The 25,453-nt window shown below is 37.3% G+C and overlaps 1 protein-coding gene across 1 annotated transcript in view; it reads right to left on the bottom strand.

The window, feature by feature from the left end:
- Window positions 1–25,453, bottom strand: part of LOC140277416 (transmembrane protein 132D-like) — a 142,605-nt gene that overhangs the window by 37,724 nt on the left and 79,428 nt on the right. Inside the window, exon 4 of the mRNA XM_072372422.1 lies at window positions 25,087–25,230. Within this exon, the coding sequence (XP_072228523.1) occupies window positions 25,087–25,230 (144 nt within the window). The remainder of the gene's footprint in view (window positions 1–25,086; window positions 25,231–25,453) is intronic.

The following is a 25,453-nucleotide window of genomic DNA, read 5'->3' as shown; positions in this document are numbered from 1 at the left end:
CAAACAGACACAAAGTTGGAATCTAATTGGTATGAAGACCTCAAGGGAAATCAGATAACATCTCCAATGAATAAAACCTGCTTTGAACAGGAGCTCCATCTTCCTCTTATTATGGTGTAGTTATAAAGGTCACTCTTACTCTTGCTCTACAAGTTCAGCAGGAGCAAGTGTAATGAGGTCATTTAGCCTAATGTAGTCGACGGTCATTAGAATACTATGATTTATAAATCGGGATCTGATGTAGCAGAAACCATCATTTTTGTGTGTATATGTGCTAGTGTGTGTGTTGAGGAGAGTTGAAGCTCCTCTCTAATGAGTTTCAGTAAATCTAGTCTAATATCAGTTGCTTCTCTTCGATGATGCTAATGAGATCTTATTAAAACTAGAAGAACTTGCCACCTGACAGAGCGTCTCTACCCTAAAGGTGAACTGCAGACATCAGACGCAGAATGTAAAAGTTTGGAAAAGGCACTGAAGAGTTTGTTTGTTAGTTAGTTCCTGGATTCAATCAGCGGGGTCATCAGCAGCCCTGTTGGGTAGGGAAGGGTGATGAACCGGGAGGAGTCATTAGGGAAAAATAAAAACAAAACAAAAAAAACCACCAAACAGATATGCCAAATAGGCCACACAATTAAACAGTGCAAAAATAGCTCAAAGATGTTGTGTGAGTAATTAATTATTCCAAAAAGACATTTCCCTCAGCCACGCCACAGTTGTTATAAATAAGCTTACTGTGCTCAGAAAAAGACTTGCCCTGCAGTCCTAACATTTGGCGTGTGGGCACCTGCTGGCTTTGCATAGGCTTACTGTTTCATCTGTGAGGGAAATGTTTATTACGTGATAAACACTGACATCTGACTGACAGATAATGAAAGGGACCATAAAATGAAACCATGTCAGGAGGCAGATGAAAAGTAGAATAACCAATTTATGTATGAAGTAGATTTCCCCCTGGATCTATCAAATCTTCAACGTCAGCCCTGTCCCTGTCAGTTCAGATTAGTTTGCTTTCACATTGGGCCAGCTGAGTTTGAGAGGGGGCAGGGGATAGAGGTTGAAAAACTGAAAGAGAAATATTGTTGTTCTTTTCCAAATTACCTTTTCGCTATGTTTCTTTTTCAATATTTTCTGAAATAACCCCCCTGTGTTTTGTTCTGTGTCTCATACTCATCCCTTCGACCTCAGTTTTTACCTCTCCTTCTCTCCCTTTTCCCTCCCTCCTCTCATTCTCACCATCCCTCTGCCCTTTCATAACCCATCTTACCTCCCTCAACTACCTGCTGTTCTATTTTCTATTCTTTCCCCGCCACACTCCTTCTTCTTCTTTTTTTTTCATATTTCTCTCAAACCGTGTGTGAAATTAGGAGATTCAGGCTTCCTCCATGAAACAGATGTGGCTCCATGAATCAACAAATGAAATTGCAGCATTGCCACTCTGCACCATATCGTAACAAAAGCCAATCAGAGGCTAAAATGCAGCCCGGGAAGAACAGACTTTGTCTGGAAAATTGAAAATCTTAACATGTTGGAAAAACTCAATGATTTCATGTATTAAGAGTCTGACAGTGACAAGAAAGCTTGAATTATTGCTGTAACCAAAAGTACCAATGAAAGCATATCATATTTGGTTAAATTCTTTACATGGTCAGAGGAGTTGAGAGAATAAGGAAGTTTTTGTCCTGCAAACAATTTCTGAAACAACACACTGCAACAATATTGAATGAAAAAACTGCTGCATTCAAAAACGCAAATAGAACAGACAACCATACCCATTAAACATTGATGCCCTTCACAGTCCTGTCCTGTCAGAATATTACTCAACATAATGCTGCCTTATCTATGTATATTTTTTTAAACCACAAAGGTGATTTTGGCAGTTTTCAATATAAAGCCCAAGGAAACTTAAGTATGATAAATGTTTTTAGTGAGTGTGGCAGCTTGGATGACAGCATCTGTCAGTTGCTTTGTTAGTCTAGCACTTTGGTCCACAATGAAATATCTCAATGACTCCAAACTGGATTTCCATAAATTTAGCAGAAATATTCATTGCATTCAAAAGGGGAATTTTAAAGAGGACATATTAAGGGTTTAGTGCTTTTCAGGGTTGCAGTCGGTGTGGGTATAAACTACAAAATATGACTGACATTGTTTGACAAACTGCAAATAAAAGGCATGCCTCTGCTCTGCACACCAATCAAAATCATTACATATACAGTGATATGTATGTGTGTGAAATGCTCATAACAAAATAGCAAAACTACAGTGGTTAAAAAAACATATAAAGACCTGATAAAGAAGCCAGGGGTTGAATGAAGCAAATATAAAATAGTATGTTAACTACAATAATGACATTGTTGCTACTCAAGTAAATAATAAGAATATAAAGAAATGTTACAATATTTTTTTCTATAGTTTACTGGAATTAATTTATATCTTAGAACATTACAAACCCCTGCAAACACCTTTTCAAATTTCCTTTGCTTTTCATGATTTTTTTAAGGGATCCATGCAATTTCAGTCATCACTTTCCTGCAATCTTGAAAATCCTCTTCAAAATAAACATATTACAAAAACGACACAGATGTCTTCGGCGCATGTCCAACGCACCGCTGTGAATCAGTAGGAAAATAAGGTTTTATTTCTCTGATTTACTGTTTGCTTCCGTGAACTGAGCTGCGAAAGCTTGAACTGGCAGGGGGTTGGAAAGAGTGGCCATGTTTTAGTGCTGGGTGTTCAAGCAGTCACAGTAAATTGTGGCTTTACGCACCTTTAAACCCCTGAAAAATGACAAATATATTTAGCTGAAGATATGCAACATTACACATCCCCTGACAACAAAGAATATGCGCTGGGGCTGAGCAACAGAGAGCATCCAACTAGTTTGACTCCATGTAAATGAGCGTTACAAACTCAAACACCAAAGGGAATTTTTCTTTTCCACACAGGGCACTTCTACTGAGCTTCCTGAAACCCCTTGTTTGTAATCTAGGTTTTTCTTCTCCCCACTTATATCTATAACACTCTGTAACACATTTTCATAATGTCTACCTAGTGGCTAGTTTGGCACATCTAAAACAATGAAACAGTAGCTGCCCTGCATTATGTTACTTTTGCCCAATCAGAGCAGACTGAGCCCCTCAAGAGGGGGACTTTGAAGAGTCAATATAAGAAAAGTAATGTGTTTATCAGCAGGGAAGAATGATAGCATTGTCTCGTAGTAGTAAATTCAGTTGGGGTTTTAAATTGATATGGGGGAGCAAGTGTAAAGAGTGTAGTCCCAAGCTAATAGCTTGTTTGCTACTTTGGTTATTTCTAAAAAAAAAAAAAAAAACAGTACAGACTCTCTCCACAGTTCACCAGAAAATCTAATTCTTTTCAATGGACCATTTCTGGAATAGAAAAAAAACAAGCACAGTGTTTCTCACACTATGTCTGTGGTAGGTGTAATTTCTGTTCAAGTTGGTATTGCAGCCAAAGACAAAAATCAACCAATCTTACTGTAGTACAATAATAATGTCAAATAATATCTAAAAATGTAGAGCAAAAATTTGCACACCTTGCATTACTATCCAGCATGTAGTAAAGGTTGCTATAAGGCAATTAAACTTATATGGGCAGTTTCTTTACTGTTAAATCTTTATACTTTGACCTGTCAGAAATTTTATTCCTTGCACCGACACCAACAAACAACAACACTTGTATTCGTTGGTCTTACATGTTTGTCATAGAATAATACAGTTGACTTGGCACCAGAATAAAGAAGCAGAATATTTTCTAGTGAAGGGACTTTTTTTTTTGTCTGCTTGACTCCAGAGCTGTGAATTCCATGACAATAAAGACATTGAGGGGGCACACAGTGTCTGCCTGAGTGGCACCCATTGCTATTATTACCTTTTTTTTTTTTTTTACCTCTAAACTGCTCTCACGCAACAGATCATAAGCTATGAACAAGAATATGATACAACACAATAAGTCAGCATATAAACACCATCCTCTATCCCCCTTATTGATTTCTGGGAGCTGTCGGAGTGTTAGTAAAATTCTCCAGAGGGCTATGGTGCTCATCCTCTTATCCTGGACAATAAGGATCAACTCAGCGAGACTGGCTAATCTCCCCCTTGGAGTTTAAACTCTCTACTAGGAATGACACTTCATCTTTTTCTTGTTACTTACACACATGGACAAAGATGACAGTTAGATTAAGTTGTCCTTTCCATTAGTTGCCTCTCAGTAGCCGCTTGCTACTGTTAAATCTCATGATGCGCATGATTTTTGGCTTTGTGTTGTGAGTCATCACAGTGAGAGTCATCAAGCTTCTCGAGTTGTCTTTTCTTCTTTTGTCATTCCATCTTACTTTTTTGGCCTCCTTTTATTTCTTGTTGTGAGTCACTCTATGATATGATAGAGTCACTCAATTTCAACGCGTCATAACAATGTAAAAACAAAGGAAAACCATTTAATTGCGGCTGCCCCCATTTCACTTGTCTTTCCTCTTCTCCTCCCAGAGGGACTTAATTAGATGTATTTGGTTGTAATGTTTGCACAAAGGCAGGCAAAACAAGTTTTTGAACCTAAAAAACACCTGCCGACTGCACTTCGTGGCATAGGTCTATCAGGCATGCCTCAAGAAAAGTTCTAACTTTTGGCTTTCCGTCAACAGATGGAAATCTACCACAAAGCTGGTCTCAGTCTAAACTTAAGGAAAGGTTAACCAATCACGCGGCACATGGTGCTAAAGTACAAAGAGTTTGACTGGTACATGTTGGAGTCCTGCATCCTCTTTTCCATCCTGATATCTTTGAAAGTCAACATGACTTTTGACTTTGAAAAGCATTTTGTGCCCTTCTGAATAACAAATTACATTGTACATCTACATTCACACAAAAGTGCCCTTACAAAAAAAAAGACAGAAAAACAACCCACCCCCCCATAAAACAGGTTGATATTGACTACAGCTAAGGCTGACTGTTAATGCCAATAAATGTAAACTCTGTAAAAAGTTAAGTTAGAAGTGGTAATTCTGAGGGGAACTGCATGTCTAGACTGCACGAGACTGACTTGAAATTAATTTGTCCAAATCATAGAGATCCACTCCAGATGTCAAAACAACGGGTGTGGAAATAATAGACACGACCCTGTCCACCTTATTCATCATTTAAATGATCTGTTCAGTTGTTGGTTGAATGAGCAACTCCCACAGTGTCAATGTATTTCTCCTGAGACAAATAGAGATGGTTGTGGTCTGTCCAAAGATGTTGTTTCAGTCCATGTTTAACATAAAATGTGATAAATATTTAAATATCTAGGCTGTGTCCTGTCAAAGAAGCTTCTAAGACATTGTAACAAGAGCTGCTGTACATGTTAATGTGAAATTGGAAACTGCATTTACAGCATGTGATGCAGAGCGCTTGACTGCAGGCATTCCTGACCTTTGAATTTTAATGACAATCAGTCAGGATCAGAGCTGAAATTACTCTGCGATTTTGGTGACTGGTCCCTGTTATGACTCTTAAAAGCTGAACCTTTCTCAGCTTTCCACTGCGACATATGCTAGCAAAGTGATTCAAAGTGAAATTAAGTTTGGCAATACAAGACATCACAAAATGAATGAGAGGCAAGACCGTTAAAACCTGAAACATTACATGTGAATCCTGTTTTGGGGGGAAAAGAGCAATCGAACCCAATGTCTAACATTATGAATTTTTAATCATTACATAGGGTTTCTTATTGCTGCTCCTTGCTTAATCTCTTTTTTTCCCTCTTAAATGAACAACAATTCTATATGAACAGTTGCTATAACAGGAAAGATTTTAGTGCTTAACATATGCATTCTGTCTTGATCTATCAATAATCATAGAGTTCAATTTTTTTATGGTATCTCTGTGTTTTCTCTGAACACCTGATGTGTCATTTGGGCTCATTTATATACAGTCAAGTAGGTAGACATAAAATGAAGTTGACATAACTTGAAGTCTTGCAAGCAACAAATGGATCCTTTGGGTGGCAGTGAACAACGCCATATGATCAAAAAATGAATATCCAACTATTGATATTTCTTTTCATGTAAACAAAGTCAGTGCAACGTGTTCGAGGACATGGTATATTTCAGCCAACCATACTTGGCTCCAAATATCTTAATATTCTTCAAAATTAAAAAAGAAAGTCATTTAAAGCACACTGTAAGAAAAGACTTACCATACCTACCTAAATTAGGTAAACAGAATACAAGTTGATTGATTAAAAATGACCATGACATATATTGGGTTTTATAAAACTGGTAAAAATGAAATATGATCCAGGAGTAAACAATTTGAGTAGATTCAAATATAAAATATAAAATAAATGATCAACCCATTTATACCCTTGGCATATTTAATATGGTTACCCACCTGACTTCATATAGCTTTAGTACTAGAAGTACTTTGCGGTATAAAGCCCTGAAGCACTGTTTTCCCAATAGACACCCTTTAAGTGGCCTGCTGATTTCCATATGTATAAAAAAAATATGCTTAGATAGGTTTTACATTAAAACAAAAATTTAAGTTAAACAGAATCCATATGCTTTATTTAACTACAATAATTGAATTTTATAGAATGCATTTAAATGTAAATGTTTAGTTTGATAATTGCCATGAAATATGGGACACAATTGTATGGAATGGATCTGAAAGAATTTATTCAAAAAAACTATGAGCTTCTTTTTTTTGTGAATGATCCAACATTCTTATGTGTGGAAACTGGTTTTGTATGTCATGTCAACAATGTATTTTTCTTTTGATTTTGAACTGTCTCCTGTTTGTCTAAGACATTTTATTTGTATTCTATTTTGTTCTTTAATAAGTATAGTACAAATGAGGTCTGCTTTGCCGTCAGGTTAGCACACTCAACTAGTAAACACTGTAATGTGTGATATCATGATGTTAATGGATCATTGTTAACTTTTTAAAATCTCATATTGTTTTACTAGTTTCTTCATGAGAAAATCAATACCAACAGTAATTTCCTTAATGGAAAGAGGTGCTGCTTTCAGCAGGAGGCTTCACAATATTATGTTACCTTGAACCAGTCTACTTTTAAATCAGTGAAAGTGACTGCTGAATTCTTCAGCCATAGATCTCCACTGTTGTCTGTTGTTTCACATAGAATCATAAGTGCAAATAAATATGACCAACACAACCCTAAACAAACAAACCACCCTGTGGCTCAATTTACTGAGTTCGTGGACCTGGCCAAGGTTAATAAGAATTCTGACCCCACCATGACCCCTTGCTGACCTGAACCCTTACTTCTATTCCCTAACCTCATTAATTCTGTCAAGTAAACAGAATCCTCTAAATCCTGTGTGAGTAAGAGAGACATGCAGGTCATACATTTTGCTTTCCTTTATATTTCTCTCCATTTGATTTCAAAGACACCAAACAAGCTGTCTGTTTTAATCTTTTGATTTGTCTCAACTTCACATCAACACAAACACACACACAGCACTTAGTAAATATCATTTGATCATCTTTAGGAAACTATGACCATTGCAGTGATCATAATTTTGAAATGATTAATTCCCAATCTAGAAATTATGATTAATGCATCAATAGTCTTTTCTTACCTACGTGATGTATGATGAAAACTATCGATCGTTTAGGGTGAGTTCCACTAACTTTAGCTATACACAGTATGTTTAACTTGTTAGTGTGAGGCAGAGTGTTGGAAATCCCTGGACAATGTCATGCAGTACCTTAAAGATAGCTCAAAAGCATTAAATGGGAGCCAAGATTCAGCAGATGATTTATTAGAAGATGAAGTGGACCAGAGAGCCCAGGGTTCCAAGGCCAATAGACCTGCCTTATCAAACACCACCAGGCTTCATGGCCCATGTCCAGTTTGTCTGTAGGCAACCCCCAACATGGTTGGCTTTGGTAGCTGATAAGTTACATTGAAGAAGTACAAAGCTTTTGCAGAACAGGAGACTTTAAGATTATACATAATCTCCGTTTCTGAAGATGAATCACGCTTATGAGACGTAATTTGCATTAGCCATACAATCAAGACCCTATTCAAAATCCATGAAGGCAAAACGAGGCTTCACCTGAAATAGGCAGATCGACCAGTTCTCTGATAATTTTGAGTTCAGGGAAACAATACAATCTAGGGTAAATATCTTTTTCATGTCTCAAACTGCTCAAGGACAGGGTTGGATAGATGAAAAGGAAAAGAGTGTATCTTAGTGCAGCAAGATGTGGTATAAATCTTTACTCTGAGTGTAAATGGATTATATTTCATGAGTGCCCTCATTTTCAGTTGATTGGTTTTATAATATAAAGAAGGCTTGTGTTTATATTTTGACCATATTAAACACAGGGGATTGTTTTCTGTATGGAGTATTTATGATTAGAAGTCCATGAAACAAGTGAGATTCATGTGCCACTCATATAAATTAAATTACTTATGATCAATACAATGGATATATGTAACAGTCACATACTGACTTAGAGTGCTAGGAATCTTTTTTGATAAAAGGAAAGAGCCAAGCGAGAGCATTTCACCAGAGCATAAGTGGCCCTGCAGGTAAACACATGGAAATAAGACATCTGGTTGACTGCTTAAAAGGATTAAGGCTGCATTTTAATATTTCTCATTCAAAATTGTAGGCTACCTATAGCTGACATAAGCCAATTGAAGAAAACATTAGTTTTCATCCAAATTAGACCACCTGGGAGGGTAATTGCTTCGACTCCCCTATCCATCATCTAAAACACTGTTCCCTCAAAAGACCATTCATATTCAAGGACATGTAGGAAAACACATGCACAAGTACTCACACACATAAATCTGTATCTTACCTCTTTTTCTGACACATTATAATTGTCTCTCTCTTGCACACACATAAATGGTCTAAATCTTCAGGCTTTGTCTGCTGCAGTTGAGTGCACTCTTTGAACCAGTTTTAATTTAACAAATTGCAACACAAAGCTATTCAAATCTATGTAGTTATCCAAAGAACAAAGAAATAGAAATGGTAATTTCCCAATTAATCAAATACACATAAATAAATGCATATTGTACTTGTACACACACACACACACAGATACCCCACAGCAGGCAGGTCATTAACATCCACGCATCTTGCTGATGTGTAGAAAGTTCTTTCACTGGAATCAGATTGCACTGAAGGGACCTTTGATTTTACTCAAGTCGTAAATGCAGTCCTGAAAGCTCCTGCTTGGTCTGATCATTGATTGTATGTGTTTATTCAGCGTGGGAGCTAAGCTCGGTGCAATCAGAAAGAACAGCAAAAGGCCCTTTGACCTCTCCACGACAACTGAAGAGGACTGATTATCGAACTCCTTTCCTGTTCAATCTTCACTCGTCATTGTTCTGTCAATGACTCCAGCTCCTAACGACTTTCCGGAATGGTTTAAAGCTGCCTCTCAGACATGTATTCAGTAACCCAAACAACGTGCATTCACTTGGGATCAAAGTTTATAGGGTGTAGCACAATGTCACTGCAGAATGAACTAAACATTATAATCGGGTCTTGTATAATGTATGCATGCTTAACCCTAACTTTATATGCACCATTTTTCAAATTGTACTTCTAAAACGTAACCATTATATTCATTGAAGGATGTCATTATTGCTCATTATAACAAATGCATATGTGAATAACAAATTTGTACTATTTTCCTTTGACAGGATTTATAAAGGGGAAGCTACAATGTAACCATTTTGCATTTCATATTAAGGGTGGAAAATGTGGGAGAACCTGTCATAGAGATGTGGAGGAGAAGTGATCGGAGCAGGGGAAGATTGCAACCCCTTACACAGCCTCTGGCTATTATTACCATACTGTATCATGAGAACAATCAATCCAATTGGGTTAAAATGTACATGCTGTTTCAGGGCGTCTTAGATCTTCAGAAAGAGATAGAATACAGTATACAGTTCAGCTTCAGGTTTTAATAAAAGGAAATAAATATATTTGGCCAATAAAGCTAACTCAGAGAGAATGCAAATAATAGTCATGAAAATATAATTTAAAAAAATCTTGTGTAAAAAAGCTTTCTGAATTTACAGGGGATTTGTTTGATGTGCTTTTTAGATAGTAATAATAACTTTGCTTCTCCAAATTGAAAAATGGGAATGCATTTTCTCCACTTGCTCTATTGCTCAGGTGCATATGATAAGGAATTATTCTTCATATGAAACTTTGAGGGAATACATCCAATAATAAAGAAGAAGATTATACAAGAAGATCCAAAGATAGCAAAAAAAACTAATTGCCATCCTAGGCTCATGCTGTTATCCTGGGTAAAGAAAGAACATTTGTTTTTATGGCTGTTTTTTCATATTAACAGATTTTATTATTAATTTAGACAATATTGTAGCATTAGGAGAACTGTGCTGAATGTATTTCAGTTGAAAGTCAATAACCAGGAATTCTGATTTATCAACTACCACAGGTTCACAACTACCACAGCAGGAATTTTCCTATAAAAATAAAAAAAAAAATCAAATGATACACAGTGCTTGAAGCAAGATACAATTATTCGTAGCTTCTAAGTAGAATATTTAAGGGCTCTTTATATTAGATTTGCAAATTTCTTCTTTCATGTATGTGAATCATTCTATTCTAATTTTTTCCACCTCCACCATCTCCCCCACTCACACTTGTTTCCTTTGTTCCACAGAAAGACCCAGAGAGGTTAAGTCCCTCCCTCAGCAGATCGCTGGGGCAAACACAGAATGACAAACCTCAATTACACAACTGTTGCAAAACTATTTGAATATTTAACCTATTTTCATACCCAAGCTTACACATTGGAAGAAAAAAAAAAGAAAAGAAAAAACATGGAACTTCCCTGCAATATTTCTCTTTAATCCAAATCCTAGAATAAGTTTCACCACCCTGCTGCAATAAGCACAATTACTATGAAGAAACACATGCTGTAAACGCACATTGTGGGTTCAAATTTAATTGCATTTATACCAATGTCTTGTTGCTTTGTAAGTCAGCAGTGAGCCTGAGGTGTTGTTTGTAGATAGCAGCCTGAAAAACTTTGGTTTACAAGCTTGCATCTTTGTGTTGGTGTTGTAAGGCTGTCTCGTCAGTCTTTCAGAGTAAATCTTGCTCCCCCTTGCTCACAGCAGGAGTCCTCTCTGGCAACAGTAAGCAAAGTTGATGTGGTGGCACGTTTCCTTTAGACTTTGAAGGTGAAAATATGCTGGAGGGTTTTCTTTGTTCACTTGTTTGTTTGGGTGTTCATGTCAGACAAAGCACATGTTTGGGTGTGTGGATGTGCACACAGGGATGAAAAATATTTAGAGCAAAAAAAACCAAAAACGTGGCATATTTCATGTGCGTTTCCTTATTCAGACAGGCACTGTGCAAGCAATTGTACATATCAGATGTGCCTCTATAAATACCTCAGGGACATTTCTGTTACACTTGAAACACAGAACATGTCTGAGGTAAAATTCATCACATGTAAAACCTAAAGTATCGCAAGGCCAAAAAAACAGAAAAGAATATGAAACGTCTCATTCTGGCTGCCTATGGATGTTGGTCCTTGAACAAGATAAAATGTTGTTGATAAAAAAATAATATGAAAAACCTTGCCAAATGAAATATTTTAAGGAGAGTGTTCTCATGGCAACTCAATCAATAAAATGTCCTAATCAGCCCATCAATCCCGCAACTAAAGTTTCATCCAAGCCAGTTGCTCACAGTACAGTTGTTTTCACACATAAACACCAGAAATTATTAAGAGAAATTGAGAACAATTTGGTCCAGACTTTTTCTGTAGTTGCTGTTCAGACAAGCACATCACAGATTTTTGCGGGCGATGCACTCTCTCAGCAGGAAATGTGATGGAGGGGGCACAGGGAAAAGCTAGAGCATGTCCACAGCATGCAGAAGGTTGGATGTGATGCAGAAATTTACGTTGTTAATAACAGATGAGGCTCTTTGTTGGGTTGACATGAGTACCACATGCACCAATATAGCAAGTAGTGAGCATAAAGCAGCATGCAGGTCAGTAGAAAGGTTAGACTCTCATCAGCACGCATACACAAATTCCCTCAGAGACAGTAAACTCCACCGAACATTTGCTGGGACATTCAGATATTGTCTCCCCTGCTGATGTTCCACAGATTTTACAAGCTGCTAGGACGTAAAATCTATGCAGTCCAGAGTAAATGTTACAGGCTTTTGTGTTCTCACATGCCACGACTACATAATATCTCTAGAACATTTTAGGACTCCCCTGCATGTGCGAAAACATTTATGACTGTCCAGCCAGCTTATGAGCCAGGAAGATACTAATGAGTCACAGCCCAATGACTTGTACATTTTTGCTTTACTGCCAATATACAGTCCATCAGGGCTGATACAGCACTGGCCAAAAGGACAGAGAATGAAGGTTTTACTATTTTTCTCAAAATCTGTTTGTAAATAGTGTTTGTTGCTTCTCTGTGTAGAGACTAAGGGTGACTTGTTACTTCAGATGAAGACTGCAATGCTTATCATCCCTGTGTGACAACAAACCAAATAAGGAGGACAGTAAGTACAAGCAATTTTTCATGCATATGTTGAGCATTGAAAAAATGACTCTGCAATCAGTTCACTGCCCCCTCGTTGTATACAACTGGTGTGTTTTACACTGGCAAGCCATGTTTGTAATGTTAATAGAAAATCCTTGTAAACAAGCTACAAATGAATTCCTATTATACATAATGGCTTAGCCTAATGAACTATGTGTTTTAAACTTAGCTGAACTCGATCAGACTTTGAAACTGAAGCTGGCCTGTCCTTTTTCCTCTTAATCAACCAGACTGTAAAGCAATGTGTCTCTTTATAGCCTCTGCACAGGCAGGATGAAAGAGAAAAGGATGAAGGATACTGAGGAGCCGTTAGCCAGTTAATTAAGTCAAGGCCATACGTAACTCATAAGTATTCCAGCGGTGCATAGAATTATTATCATAGCTTCTGAAACCTATGAGCTCTTGTCATTAAGAGTATACTAAGCTGTTAGTGTTTGAAAAAGCAGCCTTTAAAACTTCACCCTTGTCACTTTCGCTTTGGATAAAGATGCATTCATTGTATCTTGAAAGTGGGACGTCAGAAATTACGGTATTTAAGTGAGATGAACAATAAATAAATAAAAAACAGGTAAGGAAGAAAGGCAAGAAAGAAAGAATCAAATAGACAACGTGTTTAGTCAGCACAGTTAATCGCCCAGTTGAGTCGACCTGTAGAATTATGTTAGCATTTAAAAATATTATAAATATTTGCTGCAATACTGTAGACTATGTGATGCAAAGTTTAAGACACTCTGATACATCTTACTTTCTCTGTGGGAGAGCTTAAGTGCATGTAAATATATACGTGCATGTAAGTATAGCCAAAATAGCTACACAGACGTTGTCTTTAGTTACTTGAATGGTGATTTTGTGAAATTAAGAGGCAGTCATAAAATTGGGATTTTATAAGAGCAGAGTGACAGTCTGGAAATGTTTCAAGTGATCGCAAGCTGATACATAATTTTAATGGGTGGATTTTCAGCGACATTTCTGACAAACGTATTGGGAATTTGACTGTATTAATGTACATTGACTTAACAGACTTTATATATTGTTTTTACAAAAGGTTGTAACTTTACAGCATGTCAAGCGCGCCTACGCCTATTTAAGTTCAGTTAAGTGGCAGTGCTGGGCCAAATCAAGCAACAACTGCATGATGAGGGTATGTTAGCCCAGTTTTGAGAAACTTGAGTTAATTAAATTTTGTTCAGTATACATGCATTTTTGAAAGTCTGGTTTTGGCTGGACTGTTTTTTTCTAAAGTAAAACTCTAAACCTCCATTGATGTGCGAATGTGCTGCATGATGTGTGAATGTGCTGCATGTGGATTTTATGTTAAAGGTCATGGTCTGCTCATGGAGAGTGAACGTGTACAAGAGAATGTGTGCACCTGCCTGCTGTCATTTGATGGTGTTCACACACCCTCAGAAGCTGCAATAAAGATTTAAAATAAATAATAAATGCAAACATTACAATGAACTCATGTGCCCTCAGTAAAAAAAAGGCTTAGAATAAAGTTTTGCACACCAAAATAGATTTATCACCACCACCTGAATTAGATTTTATACAGTACATGCATGCGTCTTTGCTGTGCTTACACACATTGGAAACAGTCTACCACAGGGCACATAGCTTCATCACAAACCTAAAACCCTTACTCTCCTTTGAATGATGTACTGAAGGGGCTGCTGTCTCTTTACTTAACTCAACAGCTGTCATATATTTCTTTACAAAGCTAGTCGTGTGCTCCCCCATCTTACCAACTGACATACGTCTTCAAATATGTATGAGTAGTGATTGTCTTCACTCTCAAGACTTCCTCTTATCTATCACAAAAGCCTGCAGTGAATTTGGCAAAAGGGTGTTTAAATATGCTGCTCCCTCTATTTGGAATCATCCACAAAACCACTTGAATCTCAGACAGCTGGTCTTGCAGGATGATTCATTTAAATTTTTTTAAAGATTTTCTTTCTTTTTTTTTCATATTTAATTGACTGGTGTCTGGTGGCTTCCTGTGTGGAGTTTAAATGTTCTCCCTGTGCATGTGTGGGTTCTCTCCAGGGACTCCGGCTTCCACCCACCATCTAAAAATGTGCATGTTAGATTAATTGGTTATTCTAGATGGCCCCTAGCAGTGAGTGTGAGTTTGCATGGCTGTTTGTTTCTGTGTGATAAACTGGTAACCCGACTTTTGCCCAATGACAGTTAGGACAGGCTCCGGCATCCCCATGAACCTGAATTAGATTAAGTGGGTTTAGGAAATGGATGGATTACTTTGGGGAAGGCACGCCTGTCTCGAGGGCTTTTTTAAAAATTGACTGGTATTTAACCTGATAAAAAAAAAAATAATAATGTTCTCTGATGTTTTATGATGTTGATGTTTAGAATTTCAGTGTTTCTGTTATTCATTCTTCATCTTGTCTACATTTGTATATTGTAATTTGTTTACTGCTTGTTGTATAGTGTGTGTTTGTCGTGTTCTCTCACAAATGCTGACTGAGCTTATCCCTAATTTGGCCTGGACACTCCTGTAATGTCAATGACAACTCAATCTGACCATCCTAAAAGCGTGGCTCTCAGCACTGACGGAAAGACTACCATTTTTGCTTATTACAACTCTCCTAGGTAAGAGAAAACAAGTTTTTTGACAACCATTGGAGGTGAATGTCAACTTTATACAATGAGTTTAGCAATAACTCAAGAAACAGCTCCTGTGATGTTACTTCACTTGCACTTTGTCTGTTTCTATGCCAGTGTTTGTTGGGTCTAATAGATGAACTGTTTCACAAATCATGCTTTTGTTCAATAATTTTCCCATACCCGATACGATGAACAAAAGAAATATAACACGGCAGAAAATTCAGTATGAAAAACACTGATGTTATATTGTGCTCCAAAGTCTGTTTGATCCAAGGAATCTAATGATTATTCTTTCATTCATTCATTCGCTTAGTGGGAGTGTTTATCTCTACATACTACACACACTCATGGTCAACAAACTGAGGGAAAGTCTGGGGTTCAATGTCCTGACTGAGGACACTTGGAGACAAAGGCTGGATAAATCTAGAATCAAATTATACACCCATGTAGTGCATGACTTGCATTAACTTCTGATCCACGATTGCTCTAAAGCCTCTTATTCCATAGTAGCAGACAGCAGTGAGTACGTTCAGTCAGACACTGGCTTGAGCGGGACAATGTCTATAATTTATGCCCACATACATACACCTACCAGAGTAAGCTTTTTGAGTGTGGCTGTTTTTTGAGTTTTAGAGATAAAAAATATTGAAACATCCTATTTACGTGCTCAGATAATCCACTAGTATTTGGTTGAAGGTACAAGTGGATGTACTGGTTGGTGCCTGTGTATAACTGTTTTCATCTTTCTCCGTGACTCTAACTGAATCGCTCACTTTCAAAGAGTTTCCCTAAAGCCAATCTTATCTAATAGAAATGTAAATATGGTAATATGGAAAAACTTTTCACTCCTTATTGCTATTTTCTGCATCTCTCTTTCCTTCTATTGTTACAAGTTAGCAAGCCCCTGTTACAGAAAAGCATTTTCACAGAATGATACTGCCATCACTTTCTTTGACAGTAGGGGTTGTAATAATGTGGAGATGCCCAGTATCTGTTTTCCTTCACTCACATATCAGGGTATCATGATCAAATTGTTCAATCTTGTTCTCATCAGATCAGAAGCTTTTTTCTGTTCCATAGTCTGAGAACCATTCAGGTGCCTTTTGACAAATTCCCAGCAGGCTGTCAAGTGCTTTTCAGTGAAGAATCAATTCTAAGTAGATGGGTCTGAAAAAAAAATGAGGACGACTTTATTGCAGTCTGGACACATTAAGCTTTGAAGCCTGTTTATTGTGCTCCCTGTGGACATAGAGTGGCCAGAAAAAATGAAAATAGAAGTATAGATATTTGTTTAGTGTTTAATGTTTTTGATCACAAGAGCTGTCATGTACATTTCTGAAAGTAGCTGAAGTCTTTCCATCGTATTTTGCATGTATGCTAAAGCAATGAAAAACAACACAAATACATGCCTACTCATTTTCTATAAATGTATCCTATATATGTGTAACTATTTTGGCATCTAGACTGTTTCAGTTCAGGTAGGACCACATTTGGCTCACTCTATGATGCCCTTACTTCAACAGTGGGTAGTGTTGAATCTTTGTTGTATGCTTACAGATGCTTTTAATTGTTTTCTTTTTGCAAAAGTAAGCATAGCGGTCTAAGACACAGAAAAAGATGTGGGGGAAGGGTTTTCACCAGGTAAACTGTCTTAAAGGCTTTATTATATTTGGCGCAGATGCAGATTGTTCTATCGGTTGCAAAGAAATACAGCCAAAGGGGATGTTTTCTAGAGGAAATTAATTTTGAATTACATTTAAAAGCAACTGAGGGAATTTAATTATAAGCGAGACAGTCAAATTACGTTCATATAGTTGCAAAACAAAGTCAGTTGAATCATCAATTAATCTGCTGATTTTTTTCATTTTTTTATGGGTGAAAAATAGTTTGGCCTTTGAAATGTAAAAAAAATAATTAACTTTATTTTAGTCAAGGCTTGTTCTGTTCAACGTTTTAAAGACGCATGAATGTGAAAACCTAACACATTCTCACTCCAGACACACTGCAGACTGCCACTTGGCCAAGAGCCCTTTGTGACACTTTCACACAGAGATGCACAGGGAACTGCTTCACAGCCACATTATTCCAGTTATCAACCTGTGATGGTGAGTAACAAACCGGCTGTGCTAATAGTCAACAGGAGCAGGAAGACGTCATTTTACAGTACTGTGTGTTCTCAGGAAATAACTAACGAGATCGGAGGGGCAATAACAACAACCGTCAAGCATGTGACTTCTGCATTCATTCTTATTTCAGGTGTTCTTTCAATATAGTAGTCTGCTACTTTGTTAGTTATTAAAAGTATTTTGGTCAAGGTTAAACATTAAAATTACTTTATTAAGGCCATGGAAAACATTGTGGCCAGGTTTTAAAATACTAAACAAAATGATATTATATTTTGTTGAAAGCCTTTGTGACATTTTCTACATTGTCACTGCAACACAAGTGTTAAGGAAGGTGACACTTCAGGGGTACCCTCAGCATTCAAAACCAACAGAGAGGACTCCTGATTAAGAATTAATAAGTGACAAGTTGCGAATGAGAAAGCAGATGGGGAGCAGATGGTTTTACTTTACAAGTTTGAACCCATGAATGTTTTGCATTTTGTCACAATGTTAACTTGAAAAAGAAAATTACTGAGCTGCAGACTATTCATCTGCCTGCTGTCTAATCCAATCACCGTCTCATTATTTTAGAATCTTATGGAAAAGGTACATTTCTCTTCTGGTGTAATTGAGCTGTCTTTAAGTTTAAAAATGTTCTGCTTTAAGTATAATGGGCCAAGTGGTTAACAAGAATTTAAATTTTTCTTAGATGAGAAAAGCTGCCAACAGTTACAATGTTTCCTTTTCACAGTTGCTGGCTGTTGTTTTCTGCTTAATATTGGACTCATTGCAAATGTTTTTTTTTTTCCTAATTGATAATGTGTATTATAAATAATTATCTAATCATACATTTGCCATATTTGACTACATCATATCATCAATAATTTAAATGAATAAGGGCAGTTTAATATACTTAAAAAAACAAAATATTTTTTTTTCTTTTTTTGGATAACTTAACCTTGTATTCTTTATCTGTAATCATCACGATTTCTGTCTACCCGTTAAGGAGATTTGGCATCATTTGGTGTCTCAGACTGGAGCTCTCTGGCAGTCACAATTATTCATCATCTATTCCTGTGAGGGTGTGAACCTTTTCAGTTAACATTTAACTGAAAATGTTCCTTCACACCAGGGCATAAGGCTCTATCACAAATATTTGGCTGCTGAAGTCATTGGACTGCTCTTCTGGACTGCAGAAAACCCGTATTGCTCTGGGACTTGAACCAGTCAGAAACTGTGTGCATAACTTGTGTCTGTGCTTGCCTCACAATACAGTGAGATAGAAATGTTTGTGGCCCTATTTTTGTGATTCCATTGGTTCAATGTTTTCTTGGCCAGCTGGGGTCTGGTGCACCCGCAACACGTGGTTGCAACAATCATGGCCAATCACAGTAGTTAACTTCATTTCCTCATCATGACATAGTTTGATAATAATATGAATGATTTTGATACTCTCATAAACGCAACAATTATTTGAATTTGTTTCAGTGGAGATAATAATAGGTGACAATCTGATGTAGACAAGGTTATTTTCCAATTTCTTTATTGTTAGGTAAATGTAATCCTGGCAACAGGCCAGATGCTTCTGTTCTACTTAGGTCCTGCTGCTGAGCGTGCTGGTTAACTGCCATGGCTTGGAGGCACCCTTATTGGAGCAGAGTCTTTATTAATGTTCCAGTTTGCTTTTCCTGCTGTTGAAAATATCTGTTTTCATGAAAGTCAAATAATGTTATGTCCTTTTTTAGCAAGTTGGCTCAATTTCTCTAGGTATTATTAAATTGTATGACATATGCTTTGGTAAAAGTATCACTTGGATTAAGCATCTGTCTTCTCTCCCCTGTTGAAACAACTCTCCTCACACCACCCTGTTTAAGGGGTGGGGAGTGGGGGCGTGTGAAGCCTGTCACTTCACCCCATACTGTGCACACCTCTTCCTGGGGTTGACTCTCTCTTGAGACAGACTGCTTACCATGGCAACTGCTGAATGAAGCCAGGGAGAAAGAAAGAAACAAAATGCAATTGTCTGTGAAAGAACTACAACCATATCAGTTTGAAGTGTTTGTGTTTATGTTTATGCATGTGCCAGACGCTTTTATCCAAAGCGACTTACAGGTAGGCAGGTAAGGGGGTCTTGCCTAAGGACCCCTACTGGAGGTAATACCTTTCATGCAGGGGATTTGAACCCAGATCTCCCACACAAAAGGTGGCAATCATACCACTGGAGGAGTTTCCTGAGGAGACACTGTCATGGCTGTCACTGACACAGGTTTATGTCATACCGTGTGCTTTGGTATGTTACCTGTTAAACATAACCTCTATTAACCTCTTGTAAGTAAGTTAAGAAAGTGCAATGTGCAAAGTGTAACTCGTAGTAATGAAAATGTACCATTTGTTACTGTATTTAAACTTTTAGTATACATTGATGTCATTAAAAATTGTAGACATTAAAAATTCTACACACTAATCTTTACATTGTCCTTGCCTGAAGTTCAGCCAGGAAGAGCTGAAGGTGAAAAGTTTTTGCCTCATACTTTTTGCCAACTCTTGCTGGAAAATTATCTTTAAACATAAAGTTTATTCTCTAAGTTCCTATATCCTCTCAGGCTGGGGTTGATGTAAGGTTCTTGCTGATCACTAACAGAACATTTCCATATGAAGCTGGCTTCATCATTTTAGCAGGTCGAATGCTAGTATAAAAATAACGGGGTTAAGAGGTCGAGGGCAAACAGAAAAGGCAGGGTGAACTTGACAAGTGACACAACTTTACATTGAAAAAATCTGAATGGGTCATCAACGTAGATATTTTCATATCTTGAGGGGGACAAAAAAATGTTCTGTCCTACACAGATAATACTGACTTCAGACACCCGATTCTGTGCTCTCAAGAACAGAACTTTTTTTTTTTTCAGTGAAGGCATTATGGGGGATCCAGCAGGAAAGCCCTGAGGTTATTAGTGATGAGGGATGATTTCATCAATATGCAACACACCTGTTTATTTGTAATGGAAACTGTAGAAGAATTATTTGAAAGTCTGATGAGCACGTGACCTGAAGGTGCCTGTGGTTATTTTGTGACGGCCTGATGCCTTTCCAACTGGATTTAAGGACTATGCACAATTGTAGGGTGACATGCACAACATCACTACTGCAATTGCAAATGGACCAAATGCCTGAAGCCATGACCCAAAAGAGACTCTCTAGAGATAATGAGAAGGGATTAAAGAGATATTATGATTAAACTATTTTTAAGTAAGCGAGATGGGCGGGTGGAGAGTAGCAGAGTTAGTATGAGTTGTATTAGTAAAACTTTAGAGATTACAGTTACTAAAACATTATGGCATGGAAGTTAACTCAGTTGTAAGCCTTTCTGACTGCGTAAAACACACTCATGCTTGGGACAGAGAATGCAGTGCTCATTTGTATTAATGTCTCTCCTCCATACGGATGCATGGTAAGTTCCCAAGATAACAGGTGAGGAGTACAGGTGAGGAAACAATCTTAGTGTGTTGCAAGAAAATGCCATGATAGGACTACATTAATTACTGTCCACTTGTTTAAAACATAGCCTTAAATCTGCATGAACACAGTCAGCACTCTTCTCATTTGGTAGCAGAGAGTCATGACAACAAGTCTGTTGGTCAAATCAATACAATACTTTTCAACACCCACCAAAGGAGACACATCCTGCACCTAATGGTTATCTCTTAGGCTATGGCAATCGTATTGTTTTTAAGATCAGCAAACTGACCATTTATTGACATCGGAACAAATCCTATGCTTTAGGCATATGATCTTTTCAAGCTGTTTTACTCCGTATTGGAATTTCCATGATTGCTTTCAAAGTCTGGATTTTTGCACAAACCTGACTGACAGCGGAAAGATATCTCCTCTTCCTGGACAGCAGCTAAAATAAACCCTTCCAGATACAAGGAAATGTAATGATTAAAATCACTATGGAAATAGCTTTGAAGACATAACTAAAAAAATATAGCTGAAAAGTATACCTATTGTTTTTTTTAAGTAGGGTGACACTTGACCACTCAGAGACCAGTATATGATGTTACTGGATAGCTATACTCTCAACCATGTTGTGGTCTCAAATAACTGAGGATTCATTCCATTCAGATTTACAGAGAGTCCGTGCTGATGCCTTTTTGAGTTTTGCCCAAAGGATACTGGCAATTTGATACCTGCAAGCCACTACTCAAGGTTAGGGAAGGAAATTAGCAAATGGTAACTGAAAACAAATTACATATATGTGTACTTTTACTACTTAATAGAATAGTGAGTGTAGTGGAGTATCTTGATTCACAAAAACAGACAGTGATAAATGAAATATGCTTAAATAACTTAAAAGAACATACTAAAGGTATCGTAGAGTGGGGAAACAAATAAGAAAGACAACCAGGAAGCAACAAATTTTTGTTGGAACATGTTTATATGTAATCCAGGCCACCAGCAAAACAGCATCCGTGTAGGCGGCCACGTTGTAACAACCACGTTGTAAAAATAATGTATTTTAGCTCTAACCATGACCATTTTCTGACCCTGACCAAGTAATGTTAAACCCAAGTAATAAGTGACAAAAGTGCATCAACTGCATGTAGCTCAGAGGTGACTAAAACAGTTGAGTTATGTTGGTCTGTATGCATTTCATGTGTTTGTTTTCATGCAAGTGACTGAAAGCGCTGCACGTAATATGCCTTCCAAACCTCACCCTCAGTGATTCCTCATGAGGATTTTGTGGTTTGTTAAAGGAAAGACTTGGGAACGTCTGGGAAAGTGTTGAGTCATCGGAGTCATAATTTTCATCTGTCATTTGTAGGGGCATTTACAGGATGCTCTTGTGGGTCGTACATAATGGCGGAAAAGGAAAATCTATCACTGAGAGAACTTGTGCAGTTGGTATAATGCTGCTTTGTCTCCTAATTGAAATAAGTCTTAGAAGGCAGGAAGTTATTTTAATAACTGTTAAAATTCTGATAACCAATTTTTAAACAGTATAGTTTATTGCAAATGCCAGACTGCACTTATGACACGGGACATGGTGATGTAACTTATACTAACATAGTTTATCTTTTGATTGACTTACCAGCTTTTTTTTAACCCCCGAAAAGGTCCACACAAATACTCTAATATCTGACCAAAGCTTTTGTCCTTGACAAATGATAAATTTGCAAGGCAGAATACCAGATTCCATATGAGTGACCTTGATTTGAGCAGTCCTATATTATTTACTGTCTCCTCTACTCAGCAGGACTGCGAGAGAGATACATGTAAATGATAGATGACTTGTCATTCATCACTGTCGTCACCTTGACACGCAGGAGGAAATAGCAACCCGGCCAGGGTGTGTCACTTCCTGTGTGTAGCTATGTTGTTTTTGCCTCAAGCCATTTAACAGTCGCACTGAATGTCAGATACCAACATAAACACAGTTATTATTCATAAATAGAAACCCATGAGCAGCAATCAGCACACAAATGCGAACACATACTGTATGTGCTTAAGCTGATTTAAATGCTTTGGACAAGATCGAAAAGATGCATGAATTAGTAAACTTGTTACAATTATGAAATCCCCTGGCAGAGCCAAAGCTACGTTTTGCACTTAATAGCTTTAGTTCTCAAACTTGTTAGAAATTACTACAATTTCTCAGATAGCCTGAGGCTTTATTTACCTCAATACTTTGGTAAACAGGCCCCTATTAGAGACAGACCTTTATTTCAAACTTCCCAGAGTTATTGGTATGAACTATTAAATGCCTCAAAACAAAATCTGGACCAGTGCACATAAACACTTAAGCTTTATTTCCACATACCTGTGTTTTCATACATGACTCAACAGGACATCCATTCACTCCTATGTCGAGACTTAACACAGTGTGCAGTTTTCTTTATACAGTCCATAATTTGCCTTTTGAACATTTAACTTTTGCAGTGGATTATAAAGATAGACCAACATGTTTTCCAAAGAATTGAACTAAATAGCAAACAGGTTAACAAACTATTAGCTTGACAAGCTGTGACTACACACATAAGATCTCCAGCACTGTATCAAATTATAATATTTATTTAAATTCTATTGAATAGAAACACCCTTGTTCATAGCAGAGCTTGTATTATGAAAGATGTGAATCCACAGTGTACTCAATAGCTTACCAAACTAATGTGTAGAGGTTTAAATTGAAGGAATCCAAAAGCGACTTTGATAAATGCTTTCTCCACTGCAAGAGCATGTTTAAAACAACCTGGTTATCTAATTGAATTCATCATATTAGATAGTATAGCTTTTTTGCTTAGGTATACACATTGTAATGAGAGGTATTCTTGTTTTTCTTCCATCTGATGGACTATACCTCTAAAGCAGGTGTCAGGTCTCTTGTGGTTGATTTTTGGCACAATGAAATGGAGAGAATGGCTGTGGAGAAGGTGAGAAATCATTCTCATTAGATATAGTGTGGTTTGAATAGGAGTCTGCATTGTGCAACAAAGTACTCTGAGTAACATGTGCTTAATGGACTTAAACATGTAGGCCTAAACACCTAAATGTTTACTATTTAGAAAAATATTATTTTTCTCTGATGGGAATACTGAATATGGATTATTTTCAGATGCAGAATTTGATGGTGCTTTTTTTTCTTTTTTGGCAGCCAAAAGCATAACCTACACAGAATACACAGAAGCTGCAGTATGAGCAGTTTTTTTAGCAGAGCAGTTGAAGTGCTGGTGTGTGTCTATCCAGAAGGTGTTCAGGCTTATTATTGAATTTTACGTCACCTGGGCTTTGAAAGCACTGAGAGCCAACATATGATTAATAAATTACAAAATGCAAGTAAAATATACAGTATTTTGAATCTTAATACAGCAGCAAACAATCATTAACTATGCAACATTGTAATCATTTTCTTATCAGAGAGTCCAGTCCATCCATGTAGGTGTCATAATCAAGTTCCTGTGTTCAGTTTTGTGGAAGCCCAGGTAAACTATGCATGCATGTTAGCGCATGTGGAATTATGCCAAACAGTACGAAGGAAATTAACTGACACATTTTCTTCCGGTGATAAAGCTTTTTCTAGCTAAAATGTCTCCCACAAGGAAATTAATTGAACCAGTGTCAACCTTGCTCTGGTATTCTTGAGATACAGAGATATACGAGCTGCCTGAGGGCCACCGAGTTATTTTTCAATTTATTCATCTTTTTAGATTTTGCTGCTCTTGTGAGACACCCAGTGGTCTTTTAAGGCCAAATGTTGATCCTTTAGACTGCTTTTACAAGTTTACATTAAGCGTAAAATGCTAGCTATGATTAAGTTTGTGCAGAAGCAAATCTGTATTGCCAGATGTATGTGAGACCGATGCCTGAATATATAAACAGCTTTGAGGCTTCCTATGTTGACATGCTGTAAGGCACACAGGTTGTTAGGCTTTGATCTTTTCATGGGATTTGATAACAGTTCAAAAAATAAATATAGAACATTAACTAAGTTATACAGTGAGTGTTAGGAAAAACAATGTTTCCTTGAATAGCACTTTTTACTGACTACGCTTGGCCGAGAACCTGAGTGCATGGCAGTGCCAAAGAATTAATTGTACAGACGCTGAGTCATGTCCTCTTTAAATTTCACATTTCACATTTTGCAATCACTCTCTCCTGACACCTGTCTGAGAAATAAAGTGTCCTGCTGCGCTTTGGTTGTTCAGCAGGGTGTTAAGTTTGTATTTCAGTCACAGACTTATCAATCAGCAGAGGGAGTCAGAAATACCTTTGACTGAAACTGCTCTCCTTCCGACGACAGTGCAGGGTGACAATCCTGTGACCCTCACTTCTGACATCCTGACTCACTGTCCACATAACAGGGTTACTGGCTCTAGCTCCCAGGAATGCCACACCATCCTTCAGTTTGACCCTGAAACACATATGCATCAAAAATAAGAAATTTCAAGTGTTGATAAACAGCACACATATATTTCCAGTATTTCAGAAATACACAATGATCCGACACACCAGGATGTGTAAAAAGAACAAAAAAAATAAATAGAAATAAAAACATATAGGGGTGCCGTGTCTCACACAGATAAAAAGAAAAAATACAAACACCCATGATCCGTGTCTTACACACACAGAGGCTT

This window comes from Leuresthes tenuis, unplaced genomic scaffold (genome assembly GCF_036924035.1).
Source record: "Leuresthes tenuis unplaced genomic scaffold, fLeuTen1.0.hap1 SCAF_19, whole genome shotgun sequence".
Lineage (NCBI taxonomy): Eukaryota > Metazoa > Chordata > Actinopteri > Atheriniformes > Atherinopsidae > Leuresthes > Leuresthes tenuis.
The sequence above is the reverse complement of the archived record's forward strand: the minus strand, read 5'-3'. Positions and strand labels throughout refer to the sequence as shown.